We start from the raw sequence: 17620 nt of genomic DNA on the forward strand, positions 1-17620 counted from the left end.
TGGAGGACTTCCCTGTTGAGAGATATGCCTTTGCATGATGAAGCACAGTCGAACATGACTCTAAGTTTGCCCTTTTGTTGATGGTAAACACCATGGTGAGGTATGTACCATACCTGTCCGTCTTTCCGATGAAGCTGTTCTGGTGGCACTTTCTCTGCATAACCTTTTTTGAGCACATCATCCATAAAGTTTTTATATTCCACAGCGTATCCTGCATCTCTTTTAAACTTCTTAAGAAGATTTAGAGTACGTTGTTCTGCCACTTCATAGTTGTCAGGCATAACTCTGTCTTTATTGCGAAAAGGCAAGGGTAGGTGGTAGTGTCCATCTTTGAGAACTACTGAGGTTGATGCTATCTCTATGAACTTTTTGTCCTCATCTGACATTTGATTTGATTTGATTTTATTTGGATCTCTTTTAGCCTATTGGCTAATCTTCCAAGAGTCCACATTAAAAACATTTAAGCATACAATAATTCATATTATACAACACATAATTATTGACACACATATATCATATACATACATGCATGGCACCTATAACCTACATACATTGACACTTATCCCGTATGGACCTACATATATACACATATTAATCTACATGTGTTCACTCTACAAACCTACTGACAGTGCAATACAATAGTGTGATGATAACTACATTTAAATCTTGAAATCTTGCAATCAACAATCCAGCTGCCGTACTGTTCTTGAGTGAGTTATTGTAATGAATTCCATAATTTAACAGTTCTGAAAATAAAAGTCCGTCTTCCCATTTCAGTTTTTATTTTTGGTAGTACATAATGATTTTTATCTCTTATTCTTATGTTAACTTGATGTTTATCACGTACTAATAGCAGTTTGTCCTTAATACTAACTGGCTTTTTAAACTTTTGAATTTTTGAAATTAGTACTATAGAATGTTGTCTCACATGCTCTACTACTGTGGGCCATCCCATTGTAATATGTAGTTCACTCACTCCTTTTTCAAACCCACACTTTAAGACCATTCTTGCTGCCTTGTTAAGTGTGATCTGCAGTCTCCTCATATCTCTCTGAGCTGCATTGCCCCACACTGCACAGCAATAATTAATGTGACTATAGATTAGACTATGAGATATTACCTTTAGAATGTCTTTAGATAAAAACTTTGCAATTCGTCCAACCATTCCTGCCATTTTCATCACTCTTTTAGAAAGATCTGTAATATGAGCCGTCCATGAGAGATTGTTTTGTATTTTAACTCCCAATAATTTGACTTCTGTAACCTCTTTAATTTGAACACTGCCATATGTTAAATACCATGGCTTCAATTTCTTCCTCTTTCTTGTAGTACATATAATCATATTTTTCGTTTTATTTACATTTAATGCCAATTTATTGTTTTCCACCCATTTGATGACACATTTAAAATCATTTGATAAATATTCATGCAACTGAGTTTGTGAATCTGCCACTGCAGTGATGGTTGTATCATCTGCAAACATATGTGCATTTGAGTTGGCTAACACTAAGGGAAGATCATTTGTGTATATAATAAATAACAATGGTCCGAGGCAACTCCCTTGTGGGATGCCACAGGTAATCATACGTGGAGAAGAAAAGGATCCATTAACATAAATAGATTGCTTTCTACCGTTTAAATAAGATTTCATCCAATTAATAGCATTCTTACTGAAGCCATAATTAATTAATTTTTTAAGTAGAATTGTGTGGTCTATCAAATCGAACGCTGCAGTGAAATCAAGAAGAAGTAACGACACAAGTTTACCTTGATCCAGGGCACTTAGCCACTCATCCGTCATATGTAACAGAGCGGTTTCAGTAGAATGATTTTTACGATATGCATGTTGAGCATGGGTTAGAAGGTTATTAGTTTCCATATATTTCCAAATGTGATCACTTACTACTCTTTCCAAAATTTTGCTTAAGGAGGAGAGTAAGCTAATTGGGCGACTGTTGGGTGCAGTAAAAGCTATTTTAGCATCCTTAGGAATGGGGCAGATTTTTGCATGTTTCCATTCTGTGGGAAACTTTCCTTGTTGCAAAGAAAGATCAAATAGATACTTTACAGGTCTAGCAATATATGGGGCTGCAGATTTCAACAATTTGTTGTCAATAAGATCGTACCCTGGGGATTTATTATCAGGAAGTGAAATCAAGATTTTCTCAATGTCATCTAATGATATATCTGGTAATACAAAACTGAATTTTTTCCCCTTCATAATCTTTTTGTCTACTTCACCTACCAGTAATTCATTTGAGGCATTGTTATTCATATTGGACCTGAGATCATTTATCTTTGATTCAAAATAGTCAGCAAAGTAATTGGCAATGTCTACTGGTTTTGTTCTAATCTTTCCATCAACCTCCACACTAACAGGACTTGTACTATTTGACCTACCAAGCAAACCATTCACTGTATGCCATATCTGTTTTGAATTGTTTCTGCATCCCTCAAAAGCTGTTTTATAATATAGGGTCTTTTTCTGACGATTCAATTTTACAACAAAATTTCTGCATTTTCTATATAGCATAATATCTGAATCTAATCTTGACCTAGATGCTACAGTTTTTGCCTCATCCCTCTGAGATATTGCTTCTCTTAGTTGTTGGTCAATCCAGGGGGATGATTTGGCTTTAATTGTACTTTTCCTTATAGGAGCATGGTACTCAACAACATCAGTAAACAATTTCGTAAAACAATCAACAGCACAATCCAAATCATCCTCAAGATACACAAGGTCCCATGGAACAGCGGCCAAATCTGTCTGGTAGTCTTCTAAGTTAAATTTTTTAAAACTCCGTCTTATAGTCACTCTAGGAGGTCTTTTTGGCACTTTGGTGTATTTAGTAATGCACACAATATTATGATCTGTCCACGATAACGGGACAGATTTAACATTTGAGCATTTATTCGGAGCATTACAGAATATCAGATCAATAATACTTTCAGTTCTGTGCCCAAATTTGTTTCTTGAGGACCTTGTGATATCCTGTACCATTTGAAATAAATTACGACTCTCTATATATTGAGTAAACTTAGTCTTGTTCCCATCAGAGTGACTGCTTTTCCAGTCAATATTATAGTCCCCAAGCATAAATAATTCCTTCCTTTCATCCAGAGCAAGATCAATACTTTCACATATTTTATCCAGGTATAATGTGTTTGATTTTGGGGGCCTATAAACACATCCAATTAACGTTGGTTGTTGGAAAGGGAGGTGAATTTGAATCCACAGGATCTCTAGTCCATTCACACATAGATCATCCCGCACTTTGAACAGCAGATGCTCTTGAATATATAGGGCAACACCTCCTCCTCTTCTGTTCCTGTCCTTCCTTATAATATTGTATCCTTTCAAATCAATTTGTCCATTTGTTATGGTTTGGTCAAGATGAGTCTCAGTAATAGCAAGCACATGCAGATTATTCTTCTGGACAACATTTAGTATCTCATCCACCTTATTTACCAAACTGTTCACATTCACATGAGCGATATGTAAACCTTTCTTTGACAAGTGTAAATTAATAGAGTCAGTATGACTAGGTCGCGTTTTCATTCTAAAAGATAAAACAGACAGACAAGGCAGTCAAAACTTTAAAACAGCCACGGAGTGATCTCTGAATCTCTGTACAACTGCCCATCAATATATAATTTGTCCACAACTAAGGAAACTTTATGGTTTTTAATCCTATGTTCCCTAAAGATGGGAGTAAGCTTTCGCCGCCTCTCATTAATCTCCATTGGGAATTGATCATTCATCCAAAAGTTTGTACCCTTAAGGGCCTTGCCTCGGGTCTTCACTAGCTCCTTTTGTTTGAAATGCTCGAACCGAGCGATGATGGGGCGAGTTTTATTCCTCTCCTTCTTACCCAGCCTATGGACCCTCGAGAAGGAGATGTCTTGTACTGATTCCTGGGATAATTTCAGTTGTTGGCACATGAAATCCCGTATGGTTTGCTCTGAGTCGTCATTGTCTCTCTCAGGAATCCCCGAAAAAATCAGATTATCCCGCATCGATCTACTCTGCACGTCAAGCAACGTTTCCTTAAGCTGTTTGTTTTCTTTCATGACATTCCCCATTGTTCTCTGAATAGTAGCCACAGTACCTTTCAATGAGTCATTCTCCTTCCTCAGATCATCAATTTGAGCTTGGCTGAATTCCAAACTTATCCTCAGGTCGCGGAGATCGACATTTCATTCTTCTCTTCATACTCCTTTTCAGAGAAGTCCTGATTATATTGCATGATGAGGAGATCCTTCAGATTAGCAATTGATATCCGATTTGCCATCACCACCACGGGTCCAGATTCCACAGCAGTGCAAGAATAGAGTGGACCATTTAACACCCATCCAAACAATGTTTTGACTGCATATGGTCCATTTCCTTGACTGTTAATTATGTCCCAGGGTTCCATTGCCTTAGGAACATCAATTCCTATCAAAAGTTCAACGTCGGCATCAATTTCATTCAGCTGTATCCCGCTTAGATAAGGCCATCTTTCCAGATCCTTTTGGGTAGGTATGTTTTCTTTTGAGACATTTATCTTACTTTGTGTATACACCTTTGGTAGGTCAAGGTAGGTACTGCCCTCTAAGTTGCCTATCTCCAATCCTGTGAGCTCATAACTCTTTACAGGTCTTTCCTGACCCATTGTCCGTAGGAGAACTGTTGTTCTCCGTGCTTTAGGATTCAGCTGCTTCATTAGATTCTCCGTGCAAAATGACGCTGAGCTGCCGGGATCAAGGAATGCATAGGTCGAGAAGAACTTATTTCCTTTATCAACCTTGACTCGGACTGGCACTATGGCTAGTGCACAATCCTTACCGGCCCCAGTTGCTTCACCTGCTGAAACAAGTGCACTGCTGACTGAAGTTTCTTTCGTTTCAGTGGGGCTAGGCGTTCGTTGAAGTTCTTGGTTTGTGGTTTCCATACTCTCTATGTGTAGTATGGTTGGGTGACTCCTTTAACACTTTTGACATGTCAGCCTTTTTTTGCAGTTCTTGCTCAGATGACCCTTTATTAAACATCCAAAACAATGAGCGGCTCTGCATGAAGAAGCAGGGCCGCTACCTTGTGGCTGTTGTTTGAATATGCAATGCTGTGCTGTATTTGAAAGTGCAGTGCTGCCTTCAACGTCATTTGCTAATGCCACTATAGTGGCGAAGCTGCTGCTTTTGCACTTAGGTGTTCTAAGATTCACTGTTTGGTTCTTTGTGACCATCCTTTTGATGGAGAGGTGGTGGTCTTGTATATCCCCAAACAATGGGTCCAGGAGTATTTTGGCTTGCTTTTCCATGAATTCCACAAGGTGCTGGAATGTAGCTCTCCTGTTAGTTTTTTGTAAAACGTCATAGGCTGTCGTTCGCCATCTTTCCCGCAGCTTGTAAGGAAGTTTGGATGCAATTGACCTTAAATTGGAGGGAATATCAAGTTCATCCATATACTGTAAATCCTGCATAACATTACAGCATCCTCTTAAGTACATTGCCTAAGCATGAAGCGCTTTTCCATCATCAGCTTTAATGGCTGTCCAGTTCAATGACTTTTCCAAATAAGCGCTGGATACTTTGATTTCGTCCCCAAAGTGCTCCTTTAATAGCCGTTTGGCTTCTGTGTACCCTCTGCGTGCATCCATATGCAGACAGCTGCGGACAAGGTCTCTGGGCTAGCCGGTGGTGTACTGCTCCAGAAAGTAGAGCCTGTCCTGACTGCTACTGGTTTTATCCTCAATTAGGTATTCAAGTGCCTGCATAAAAGATTGATATGTCAGCGAATCCCCATCAAACACTGTAATTTCCCTAGCCGGTAGTAAGGCTAGTTTTTGCTGCATGACGATAAGGTCAGCAATGTCTCTCTGTCTTTGCATAACAGTGCTGAGGTTATCATGAGCATCATGTCTGTGGGCTGAATTATCCATACTGTGCATTCTGGAAGGTTTAGACTGTTTTGTTGGTTGCTGAGGGCTGCGTTGGTCCAGAACAGTTTTCTGAAAATCCATGTTCCGAACAGATTTCTGAAGTGGTGTTTTGGGCACTGCACCCATTTGCATAAACTCCACAATCGAGACCTCAGGATCCAAAAAGTCTATGTTCTTCTGTTTGCTGGCTTCCAAATAAGCATTCATTCCATCTTCTTGAGTTTGATCATCCATTTCAAGGCTTTGGTGAGTTTGATCATCTATTTCAAGGCTTTGGAGAACTTTTATTTTAGCAGCTGATGCTGCAATTTCTGTGTCCAGCTCCATGGAGGAGGCCTTTGATCCTTTTGATTTTCGTGACACATTAGAAATGCTGTCCTGGGGGTCAATCCTTGTCTGTGCAATTTGTTCTCTTTTCCATAGTTCAACCTCTTTCACAAAGTATTTGAAATTAATCATTCATGGCTCATACCAGTCCACATGATCCTCCTCTCTCTCCTCCTCTGATAAGAGCATTTGCACAGACTGATGAACTTTATTGAAACCATCGACAGTTTGATCAAATGTTTCCAAACCTTCATTGACATAATCAACATTTCCACCATCCACCAGCAAAGCCTTTATTTCATTCATTTTTCTTGTACATGATCCTAGTTTTCCCCTGTGGGTTGCTTTGAGTGATTTTAACAATACTTCTGCCTCAGCAGAGGTCTCAGCGTTGTCCGTCATGTTTATAATCTTTATTATGACCGTTTGGTTTTAGGCTGTGCGTTGCAGACGTCTTTGTGCTGCGCTCCTTTAATGTGTTTCATACAGCACAGTCAACAATATCCTTAAACACGGTCAACGTCCTTTGCTGCACAAACAAGTTTATTTACACTCCTTCCACAGCCTGCTCAGATCGCCGTTTGCAAGTTCATGTTCATCAAACATTCCGACATTCCATTAATAGCGTAGTATGCGGATTCATTTTACTCACGACCGGCCCAATCTGTCCGCTCCGGCATGTCCCTCTTTTCCAATGCAAACGGTGTGTGTTTCTTCTTAGTCCTGGTGGAGTTTTTCGACTTGTGTAGTGGCTTCAACAATTCCCACGTACAATAAGCCACTGCTTGAGCGGGGTTGATGACACGCAATCAAAACGATAACCGCGGATCCAAAGTCAACAAAGGTATTTTATTAACAAAAGATTTTAACGAAAATATTCTTCAACTGACATTCAAAATAACCAAAACTTAATCACTAATTCAGCGGTATACTTTCTATAATTTGCGGTTGAAAAACTGTTCCGCTCCCCCGTCTCACCAGGTGTCCTTCCCCAGGTGTCATTAAATCCTTTAATTAAATAAACAACATACATGCAGTAGCAGGGCTGATCCAAGGGGGAGCACCGGCATAAGCATACAGAAATCATTCAACATTCATATTTAACCATACCATATTCACCATAGCATGTTTGTATACCGTTTTATATAAATCATTTTACTTTCATTATTTTCATACGTTTAACTCCCTTTTTCCCAAGTTTTAACCATAGCTCATAGCTCATTATGCCTCCAACAAGTAGCTACTCTGTGTATCTTCAGACTGTATTGAAAAAACCTTTTCCAATTATTCTGTGAAAGATTTCAGAATTTCACAATCGATAATGCAATATTGGCAGACATATTGTGTGATATTTACATTAAGTTTTATTTTTTCTAGATCACTGAGTTGGGCCTGTGTGCATGTTGGAAAATAAGGGTACATGGCTTCTACAAGTCAGTCGGCCTTAGAATACATCAGGAGGGCCAGAGGCCACCTGGTGGGAAGATTACAGAGTCTGTCAGTTATTGTGGAGAACCTTCATCAGCAAGGAGTTCTCAATGAGGAAGAGGTCAGTAAAATACAGACAGAGACTGATGACTTCGACAAAACCAGAAAGATACTGGACTGGGTCATAAACAAAGGGGAAGACGCCTGCTATGAGTTACTAAAGATTATTGACATGACGAGGAAGAGGACCTTAGAGAGGCCACCCCCTCTACCTGGAAAACCAGGTTTGGCCTCTACTCAGAGCAGCGAGTCTGACCTGCACTACTGGATCAGCTGCTTTCCTTTCAGGGAGGACACAGAGGTGGATGTGACCTACTTAAAAGGTATTTCAAAGATTGGTGATTGGTTATGTGTAATATTTTCATTATTGAACACTGATGTGATGATTACATATTATGCATTTTGAATATTGATTTATCAGTGTGGAATTATTAATCCATGATTAATTTAACGATACCGTGCAAGGGCTCATCAGTCAATTCACAGTTAATTCATTTATTATTACTTTCCTTTCAGGCCCAAAACCATGCCACAAATACCAGGCAAAGTTGAAGTCAAAAGCACAAAAGATATCAGATGGTTCATGGATCCAAAGCAAAGCAGTCCTATTAAACAATACGAACCCTAATCTGTCTTACACTTCGCTTGTATTAGACACACAAGGAAATATTGCCCCATCTAAAATAAAAAGTGCCAAGAGCAAAAAAAGCAAGAAAATTCGTTCTAAAAAGCTAAGGACATACATCCCTGAGGAGAAAAAAGGAATTTCCCCCAGTGACCTGCTGAAAACAGATGAGAAAAACATCCTCTTGGTTGGTAAGCCTGGCATTGGGAAGACAGCAGTCACCCATCAAATGTTGAAACTGTGGGCAGAAAGAGATAACAAGGAACTAGACTACATGTTTTATTTTGACATGAGAGCAACATCCCACATCACAAGTACCATGAGTTTGGAGGACCTTCTTTTCAGTGTGTTCAGAGAACCAGATGAAGGCAAAGAAGAGGTCTTACAGGACATAAAGAAGAACTCTGAAAATGTTCTTATCATTTTTGACGGAGTCACAGATCTCTCGTCTTTGCCAGTGGTGCAGGGACTTGTAGAGAAGGACCTTCTACCTGATGCAAAGATTGTGATGACGTGCAGACCAGAGGTTGAGTCAGAAGACTTCCTGTTAGACTGGGCTTCTCTCAGAGTGGAGGTAAAAGGCTTCAGCCAACAGTCCATCAAAGCATACTTATCTGAAATGCTCAGCACTGAGCACTTGAGCAGCATTTTGAACAACTTGGAGTTGTTCACTCTTTGCCATGTCCCGATGTATGCACTGATGGTGGTTGCCTGCTTTTCTTTTAAGACTTCAAAAGATTCTCAACAACCATGCACGGTAACTGAAATATATATCAACATCCTGCGTTTTTGCGTTCAAATAAACAATGGCAAAACAAAAAATAAACATCTTAATCGCTATATCAGCAACAAGTGTGAGGCAATACTGTCTCTGGCTGAGGTTGCTTTTCGTGCAACTCAAGCAAAATCTGTGAACTTGGAAGAAGACAGATGTGAAGACAGCTGTGTTCATTTTGGCTTTCTGAAGACACTTGAAGTTCGCGTCGGTCCTACTGACAGGAAAACCTCATCTGCGTTTCTCCACTACACGATGCAGGAGTTTTTTGCAGGGCTGTGGCTCTTGAAGAATCCAGAAGAATTCCCAGGTGTTGTACAACAGTGCCTGACTGAGGGGACGAAACACATGAAACATTTGGTCCCTTTCATTTGTGGATTGTTGAATGACAAGAATCTAGACATGTTGAAGTGTCTGATTCCAGCTGAGCAGGTCAAGGAAACATCCAACTGGCTCTTCAAAGAAGTGGTAAACAAATTTGTCCCTTGCCTACTTAACCAAGATCACAGTGACACTGAGGGCAGTGGGCTTGATATCAATATACTGTTCTTATGCCAATGCCTGTATGAATCTCAGTCGACTGAAGCCTGCCTCTACCTTCTGGACAAACTGGACTATTGTCTTGATTTGAGTGAAGAGAGTCTTGATCCTTACCATTGCTGTGCTGTGTCCTATGTAATCAGTCAGTCTAAGGAGAGAAAAATAAGGCTGAACCTTGAGGACGTGATGATATCAGAACAAGGATTGAAACTAATATCCGGCTGCCTCAAGAATGTCCAATGGTGGGTGAGCATTTTGATTTTCACAGAATTGCTTAGGCTACAACTAGATTACTCTGGTACCACTCAGACACTGCTTGGATCACCTATTTGAATTGCCTCATGTTTTGAAGAATATAATATACAAAATTTCCTCACTGTATGAGAGAATTGATAATCTTAACATCTAACTTCTCATGTCTACTAATTAACCCAGGAGGTGTTGAAGATGCCAAAATAATATGTGGTACTAGCACTTGTAATGAAGTACTAGCTGACTATAGCTGATTCTCTTCTATCTGACTTTTTGCTGGGTTGGAAGGCTCGCTCACTGCAGGTAATCGGTTAGAATCACCCAGATGCCGTCTCACTTTTAAAACTTTATTTGTCCTCCACCCCAACCACACGTGGTTCATACACCACAATTTTCTTGGTGTATCAGTGGTTCTGTAGACAGAAGGTGATGAATACACAGAACAAGTAAATAGCTTGAATAACCAATACACAACATTGGTAAATAAATTAAAGTGAAAATGAACAACACAAGTAAATAATTTGATTGTAAATAAACTTGCATAGTCCAAAGACATGCAATATAATCAAATAAGATGATTGACAGGACTTGCAAGGAAACATACTGCTGGGCCCCTGACAGTAGAATACACAATAAAAGCCGCTACAAATGAACTATTACTGTGTTTGTGCGCACACAAGGGTAATATTATCAGAATCAAATTCCAGTAACACAAAAGTATACAAATGTAAGTATTAGTTGCTGTGATATGGAATGAAGTGGCATGTGGACTCTTAGCTTGGGTCAGTTAACAATGCTAGTACGAAACACAAGTAATAAACTAACATTACAAATATTCTTCACTCACTTTAAATTGGATGCACTTCACACCAGGAAACAATTGGGCGTATTTACAATAAATAAATTAGTCGGATGTTGCTGACGAGTGTCTTTCTGTGTAATCTCCAACTTCTAGTCTGATGGAGGAAGATTGGGCAAGTTCGTAAACTGGGCTCTGATTGGCCCAAAATTTGGGTAAAGAGAGAGAGTGTAGGGGGAATGGAGGGGAAAAGGGGAAGAGTCGCTTCAAGACGGGGCCTTTTTCACATACCCCTTTAGCATTAATCAACATAAGCAGACTTGATGATACTGTATAGTTGATCACCTGAATAATGAGGGGGGCGGTCTCTCTTCAAATCCTCTGATGATAGGTGCGACTCCTTGCAACAGCCACTGTGGACAGTTTTGCTTCTCAGTGAGGGGGAGATGGACTACAGCAGCTTTCTTGGTCTTGGTGGAAATGAGTTGCACCTTCCAGTGTTTGGTAAACGACAACTGTTTGAAAGAGCAGTAAAGGTCATGCAGGAGAGTACTGAGAGGGTAATCCTCTGCCTCCACTGGGACAGGAGAACTCCTGTCTGCCCAGCTCTGAGCGAGTCCCTGCTAGAGTCTGTGCCTTATATCGACACACTCAGGTATGTGTTTTAGCATGTTTTTGTGTAATATTAATTCCACATAAATGAATCCAATGTACAATAGATTAACAATGTAAATTCAAATTGAGTTACTTCCCCTTTGCTGTAAAAATTGATGAGTTTTCAATCACATTTTAAGAACTGGTACTGGTGAGCAGAGGGTTTGTGCCAGGATTGAAAGCCGGATGCATAATGCTGACCACAGTGTTACCTTTTTTGTTTGTATACAACCATATGTGTGTAACCAAGTGGTTCCCATACACCAGTCCCAGAATAAACTGGAGTCAAAGGCTGCCATACCAAAAATACAGATTTTATTTGACACAGATAAAAAGGCAATAAATAGGGCAGTGCAGGGCACAATTTCAATTGTGCCAATCGGGACCAAAATAAATAAAAATACAAAAACAAAGTGTTGTAGCCAATTTTGATGTGTGCTATATGTTGTTGTTGTGGTAAGTTGTGTAAATGTTGTTGTTGCTACTTCACCTGCGCACTAGAGGGCATAGGCAGGTAATCACAGTAGTCACATAGCCTACATAGGGGAGTCACAGGTGATCAGCTGGGGGGAATTAGGAACTGAGGAAGCCACACAGTTTTTCAATCGTGTGTGGGCGCCTGTGCTTTTTTGGTCCTGTCGTGTTGTTTTGTTTTGTTTCATATCGAGCTCGTTTTTATATCACTCAACCAGTGCACCCGGCTTTTGTAGGTGACTTTAAATCTACATATATGTAAATAAAGTGTCAAACGCATACTCCATGGCAGACCTAATTTTTTGCACCACCACGCGTTGGAAATGCCTTCAAACTCCCTCAAGTGGTCTTTTTTTGTTGTTCGATTGCCATACTTTGTTGAAAAACTAAGCTTCAATGGATGGATCACGTTGATTTGCGACACGGAAGGACAGCGCTATGCTCTATGTACTCTGTTCCAGCTGAATTCACTTAATGGGACGCCGACAAGTGAAAGCCTGGGCGAAAGCCTGGGCGAAAGCAACGTCGAAGAATCACGGTAGGACTATTTCAGAATTGTTACAAGCTGTGTGGAAGAGATTGGCCTTCTCACAAACAGGATACAGGTAAATCCTACTACAATTCTAAATAAAGCCTTCAGCAGCTTTGCTAAATCAATATCAAAATGAGTAACGTGGAAATTAATGCACCTGTCAATCAAAGTGAAACGGAGAATGAACTTGGTAAAAGACCGGTTAAACTCACGGTTAAAGCATTGGAAGCAAAAGTAGTATCACATCAACAGGAAAGGAATTCCAAGATAACGAAACTCTACAAACTAACAAAGGAAGTTGAGCAACTGATGCTTTCAAACAAAAATGTGTCTGAGGTGCAGACCAAGTATGAAACGTTTTTAAGACTGTGTGTGGTAACAACAGAGCTGCGTGAATCATTGAAAACATTAATGCCCGAGGATGAAATGTCAAAACAAAATGAATGGTTTGAAACCCGAATGCACAGCAACAAAGAAATAATACAAAAAATGGAAGAGTGGTTGCTTGATACCAGGGAGCAATGCAAAGATGATGATGATGATGTTGATGATGAAGTTGAAGTTGATGATAATGCTGTGCTAAAATTAACTGTGGTCAATGATAACGCTGCGCCAAACATGACTGTGGTCATTGATGATATTGATCCAGGTGACAGCGTTTCTAATGTTGGTGGTAAAACATGCTCATCAGCTGGCCGCTCCAGCCACAGGTCTTCAAGGTCATCAACCTCCTCTGCATGCCTCAAAGCAGAGGCTGAAAGGGCTGCTCTCCTTGCTATGGCAGCTGCCCTCAAAGAAAAACATGAGCTAGAGGCTCAGGAGGAACATATCAGACAAAAAAGGGAATTGCTTGAATTGCAAAGTCAAATTGCTGCTCATACAGCAAAAGTTACTGTGCTTAAGTACAGAGGTTCTGATGTACAGAGCTGATGTTCTGATGTACAGAGCTGGTACAGAGATGTTCAGATGGAATGAATTCATATCTGGAAAGTTCAAAACGTAAATCTTCTCTCAGACCTTCTGCTATGGAATTTGTTTGACAAAGTTCAAAGCATCAGTTCAACCACCCACCAATAGGAGGCAGCAAGGCTGCAATGCCAATGGAGGCACGGCCCAAGGATTCAAACCATAAGTTCAATCATCCACCAATAGGAGGTAGCAAAGCTGCAATACCAGTGGGGGCACGGCCCAAGGAAACCATCTTACAAGTTGGACCAAAAGCTCATGCTCTGCATCCCAAATCAAGCATGCTTCAAGGATCTCAGCAAACATATCACGTCACACATCACACACAGGAACCCGCCACGCAGTTCACGCAGGAACCCATTCAGTGTGCTGGCTTAGTGCAAACCAATACGGACCAAGGCAATCTTCTCACAATTATGCAACGGCAAAATGACATAACGGCTCTACTAGTGCAGCAACAGTCTTCATTATCATTACCCCCAAGGGATATACCAACTTTTGATGGAGACCCTCTTGAGTACAGCACATTCATCAGAGTGTTTGAGCATGGAGTGGAAGGAAAGGCTGCTAGCAGTATAGACTGTTTATACTTTTTGGAGCAGTACACCAAAGGACAACCTAGGGAGCTGGTCAAGAGCTGTCAACACATGCCACCTGAAAGGGGATATCAAAGAGCAAGGACACTTTTACAAGAACGCTTTGGAAATGAGCAAAGAATAGCCACTGCGTACATGGAGAAAGCTCTTGGATGGTCACCAGTGAAATCAGAGGACGTCAAGGCCTTGCAAGCTTTTGCCTTGTTTCTACGCGTCTGCTGTAATGCTATGGAGGATGTTAGTTACATGTCAGAGATGGATATGCCATCCAACATGCGTGCTATAATCTTGAAGTTACCATATAAACTGAAGGAAAAATGGAGAAATACTGCTTATGAGCTGCAGGAGAGGTACCGTCGTCAAGCAGGTTTCAGTGATATTGTCAATTTCATTGAGAGACAAGTGTCTATTGCTTCTAGTCCACTCTTTGGAAACATTCAGGACACATCTATCTCACCACCAAAGTATAAAGGTGGAAACAAAGTCTCACAGGTTCGCATCAAGGGAACAGGAAGCAGTTTCGCTACCTCTGTGGCAGCTGTTAATTCTGGAACCGCGACTCAAATGCAAAAGGAGAAAAACTTACCTGATAAGTCAACAAAGGTATCTTGTCTGCTGTGTAAAGAGGGTCACAGATTGGAGGTGTGCCCCAAAATGGAGAAGAAGTTGCACAGAGAGAAAATTGACTTTCTAAAAGAGAACGGTGTTTGTTTTGGGTGTTTATCTGTTGGACACATGAGCAAAGACTGTCATAGTCGTTTGTCTTGCAAGTTGTGTAACCTGAAACATCCTACCATTCTCCACATCCATTCAAAGGAGAAGGAAATCAAATCAGAGGCCACACAGCAAGAAACACCAGGGAAGAGTCATGCAGTTTCTCCTAAGACATGTGGCCATATAGGGGCCGGAGCACAGGATTGTGTCTTGCCAATTGTGCCTGTACAGATCAAGGCAGCAAAATGCTAAAGACCTATGCATTCTTAGATCCTGGCAGCAATGCCACTTTCTGCTCTGAGCGACTCATGAGGGAGCTAAAGTTGAGAGGAAGAAATGCCAAAATCCTGTTGAGAACAATGAATCAAGAAAAGTTTGTCGACAGTCACGTCATCTCAGGATTGGAGGTAGCTGCACTCAATAGTAACACCTACTTTGAATTGCCTGATGTGTATACACAGTGTAAGATGCCTGTGACTCGTGATAACATTCCACGACAGGAAGAGTTAAGTGCTTGGCCACACTTAAACTCTGTGGAAATTCCTGTCATCGATGTTGATGTGGAGCTGTTAATTGGAACTAACGTTTCGAAAGTAATGGAACCATGGGAAGTGGTAAACAGCAAGGGTGAAGGCCCTTATGCTGTCAGAACCCTACTGGGGTGGGTTGTCTATGGACCACTGAGAGGAGGCAATGAGACTGGGAGCAGCTGTCCCACCATTACAGTCAACCGAATATCCATTGCTAACATAGAGGAACTACTGGTGAAGCAATACAACCACGACTTCAATGAGAAGTCAACAGAGGAAAAGCTAGAAATGTCCAGAGAAGATCTCAAGTTCATAAAAATCATGAACAGTTCAGCTGAACTCAAAAACGGACATTACTGCTTGAGATTACCTTTCAGAGAGGATAATGTTACCATGCCCAATAACCGCCATGTTGCTGAGCAAAGGGTCCTCTGCCTGAAAAGGAAATTGAAGAAAAATGCTATATTTAAAGAGGAATACATCCAGTTTCTCGGTGACGTCATAAATAAAGGCTATGCAGAGAGGGTGCCAGAACACCAACTGGAAGGAAAAGAAGGAAAAGTCTGGTACATTCCGCATCATGGTGTGCACCATCCTAAAAAGGGAACCTTGAGAGTGGTATTTGACTGCGGTGCAAGCTTCAAAGGGAACTCACTCAACAGTCAGCTACTCCAGGGACCTGACTTGACGAATTCTTTGTTCGGAGTTCTCACGAGGTTTCGTCAAGAATCTATAGCAGTGATGGCTGATATACAAGCAATGTATCACCAAGTCAAAGTGGCAAAACAGGATGTAGACTTTCTTCGCTTCCTGTTGTGGCCAAATGGTGAACTGACACATCTCACTGAATACAGAATGACTGTTCATCTGTTTGGCGCAATATCATCGCCCAGCTGTGCCAGTTTCGCCCTAAGCAAAACTGCTGGGGACAACAGAGCAGAGTTCCCAGCACATGTGACTGATACCATCAAGCACAATTTCTATGTGGACGACTGCTTGAAGTCCCTGCCTTCAGAGGCAGAAGCCATGGCCTTGGTGAGAGACCTGACAGCTGTATGCCAGTTGGGAGGGTTTCAGCTGGTGAAATGGATCAGCAACAGCAGGTCAGTGTTGGAATCCATTGATGTGGAAAAAAGAGCTAAGGAAGTGAAAGAATTGGATTTCGACAGAGACAACCTCCCTGTCGAGAGAACATTGGGACTACAGTGGTGTGCGGAAACCGACGCCTTCAGGTTCAAGATGGCAGTCCAGGAAAGACCACTCACAAGACGGGGTATCTTGTCTGTGGTAAGCTCAGTTTACGACCCCATTGGATTTTTAGCACCCTTTACCTTACCTGCCAAGTTGATGCTGCAAAACCTCTGTAGGTTGAGCTACAGTTGGGATGATCACATTCCTCAAAACTACCAGTTGCAGTGGGTGGGGTGGCTAGAAGACCTAAGAAGGCTCAGCAAATTCAGCGTGCCGAGATGCATCAAACCTAAAGATTTTGGACAGCTCACAAGTGCCCAACTACATCACTTCTCTGACGCTAGCGAGGATGGTTACGGCACAGTTTCGTACCTGAGGCTGCAGAATGACAAAGAGAAGATTCATCTAGCCTTCGTTCTAGGAAAGGCACGAGTTGCTCCAGTAAAGAAAGTGACAATCCCAAGGATGGAACTAACAGCCGCTGTGCTTGCAGTGCGAGTTGACAGGATGCTGAAAGCAGAATTGCAACTAGAGCTGGAAAATTCAACCTTCTGGACGGACAGCACAACAGTGCTAAAGTGCATCAGGAACAAAACAAAGCGCTTTCACACCTTTGTGGCCAATAGGATCTCCGCTATAAGAGAAGCCACTGCCGTCTCACAATGGAGGTACGTTGATACAAAGCAGAACCCGGCTGATGAGGCCTCTCGCGGGGTGAAAGTTGAGTACCTTCTCACATGCAGCAGATGGATCCATGGCCCAGACTTTCTTTTCAAGAATGAAAGAGAATGGCCTATTAACATCGTGGATTCTGTTTCTATCAGCAGTGATGACCCAGAGGTCAAAGGAGAGGCTACAGTGAATACTGTAGTCATCAAAGATGCACCAAATGCAACGAATATTATCAACAAAGAGGCACAGAATGCAACAAACCAGCTGATAACCTATTTCTCTTCATGGAAAAGGCTAAAGATCTCAGTTGCTTGCTTTCTCCAGGTGAGAAAGATGTTGCAGTTGTTGAGTCAGAAGAGAAAAGAAATACAGACTTCTGTGTCCAGCAGTGGACTTGACATAACTCAACAGAAGAACAAAGTGGAAAAGGAGATGCAAAGATTCAGAGCCACACTGGGTGGTCAAACCTTGTCTCTTGAAGATATTGACACCGCTGAAAGTGCCATCATTTGGTACTCTCAACTGGAAAGGTTCAGTGATGAAATAACTGCTTTGAAAAGGGGA

The 17620-nt window shown here is 41.3% G+C and overlaps 1 protein-coding gene across 10 annotated transcripts in view; it reads left to right on the forward strand.

Annotated features, from left to right (window-relative positions):
* The window catches only part of LOC139932372 (uncharacterized), a 42932-nt gene that overhangs the window by 8299 nt on the left and 17013 nt on the right, over positions 1-17620 (forward strand). For 9 of the 10 annotated variants that reach the window (XM_078289513.1, XM_078289515.1, XM_078289518.1 and 6 more), the window contains exons 2-4: positions 7626-8059; positions 8253-9918; positions 11119-11382. In XM_078289513.1, the coding sequence (XP_078145639.1) occupies positions 7669-8059; positions 8253-9918; positions 11119-11382 (2321 nt within the window). In that variant the 5' untranslated portion in view covers positions 7626-7668. The remainder of the gene's footprint in view (positions 1-7625; positions 8060-8252; positions 9919-11118; positions 11383-17620) is intronic. The other variant, XM_078289520.1, reaches the window with a different exon arrangement.

This window comes from Centroberyx gerrardi, chromosome 17 (genome assembly GCF_048128805.1).
Source record: "Centroberyx gerrardi isolate f3 chromosome 17, fCenGer3.hap1.cur.20231027, whole genome shotgun sequence".
Taxonomy (NCBI): Eukaryota; Metazoa; Chordata; class Actinopteri; order Beryciformes; family Berycidae; genus Centroberyx; species Centroberyx gerrardi.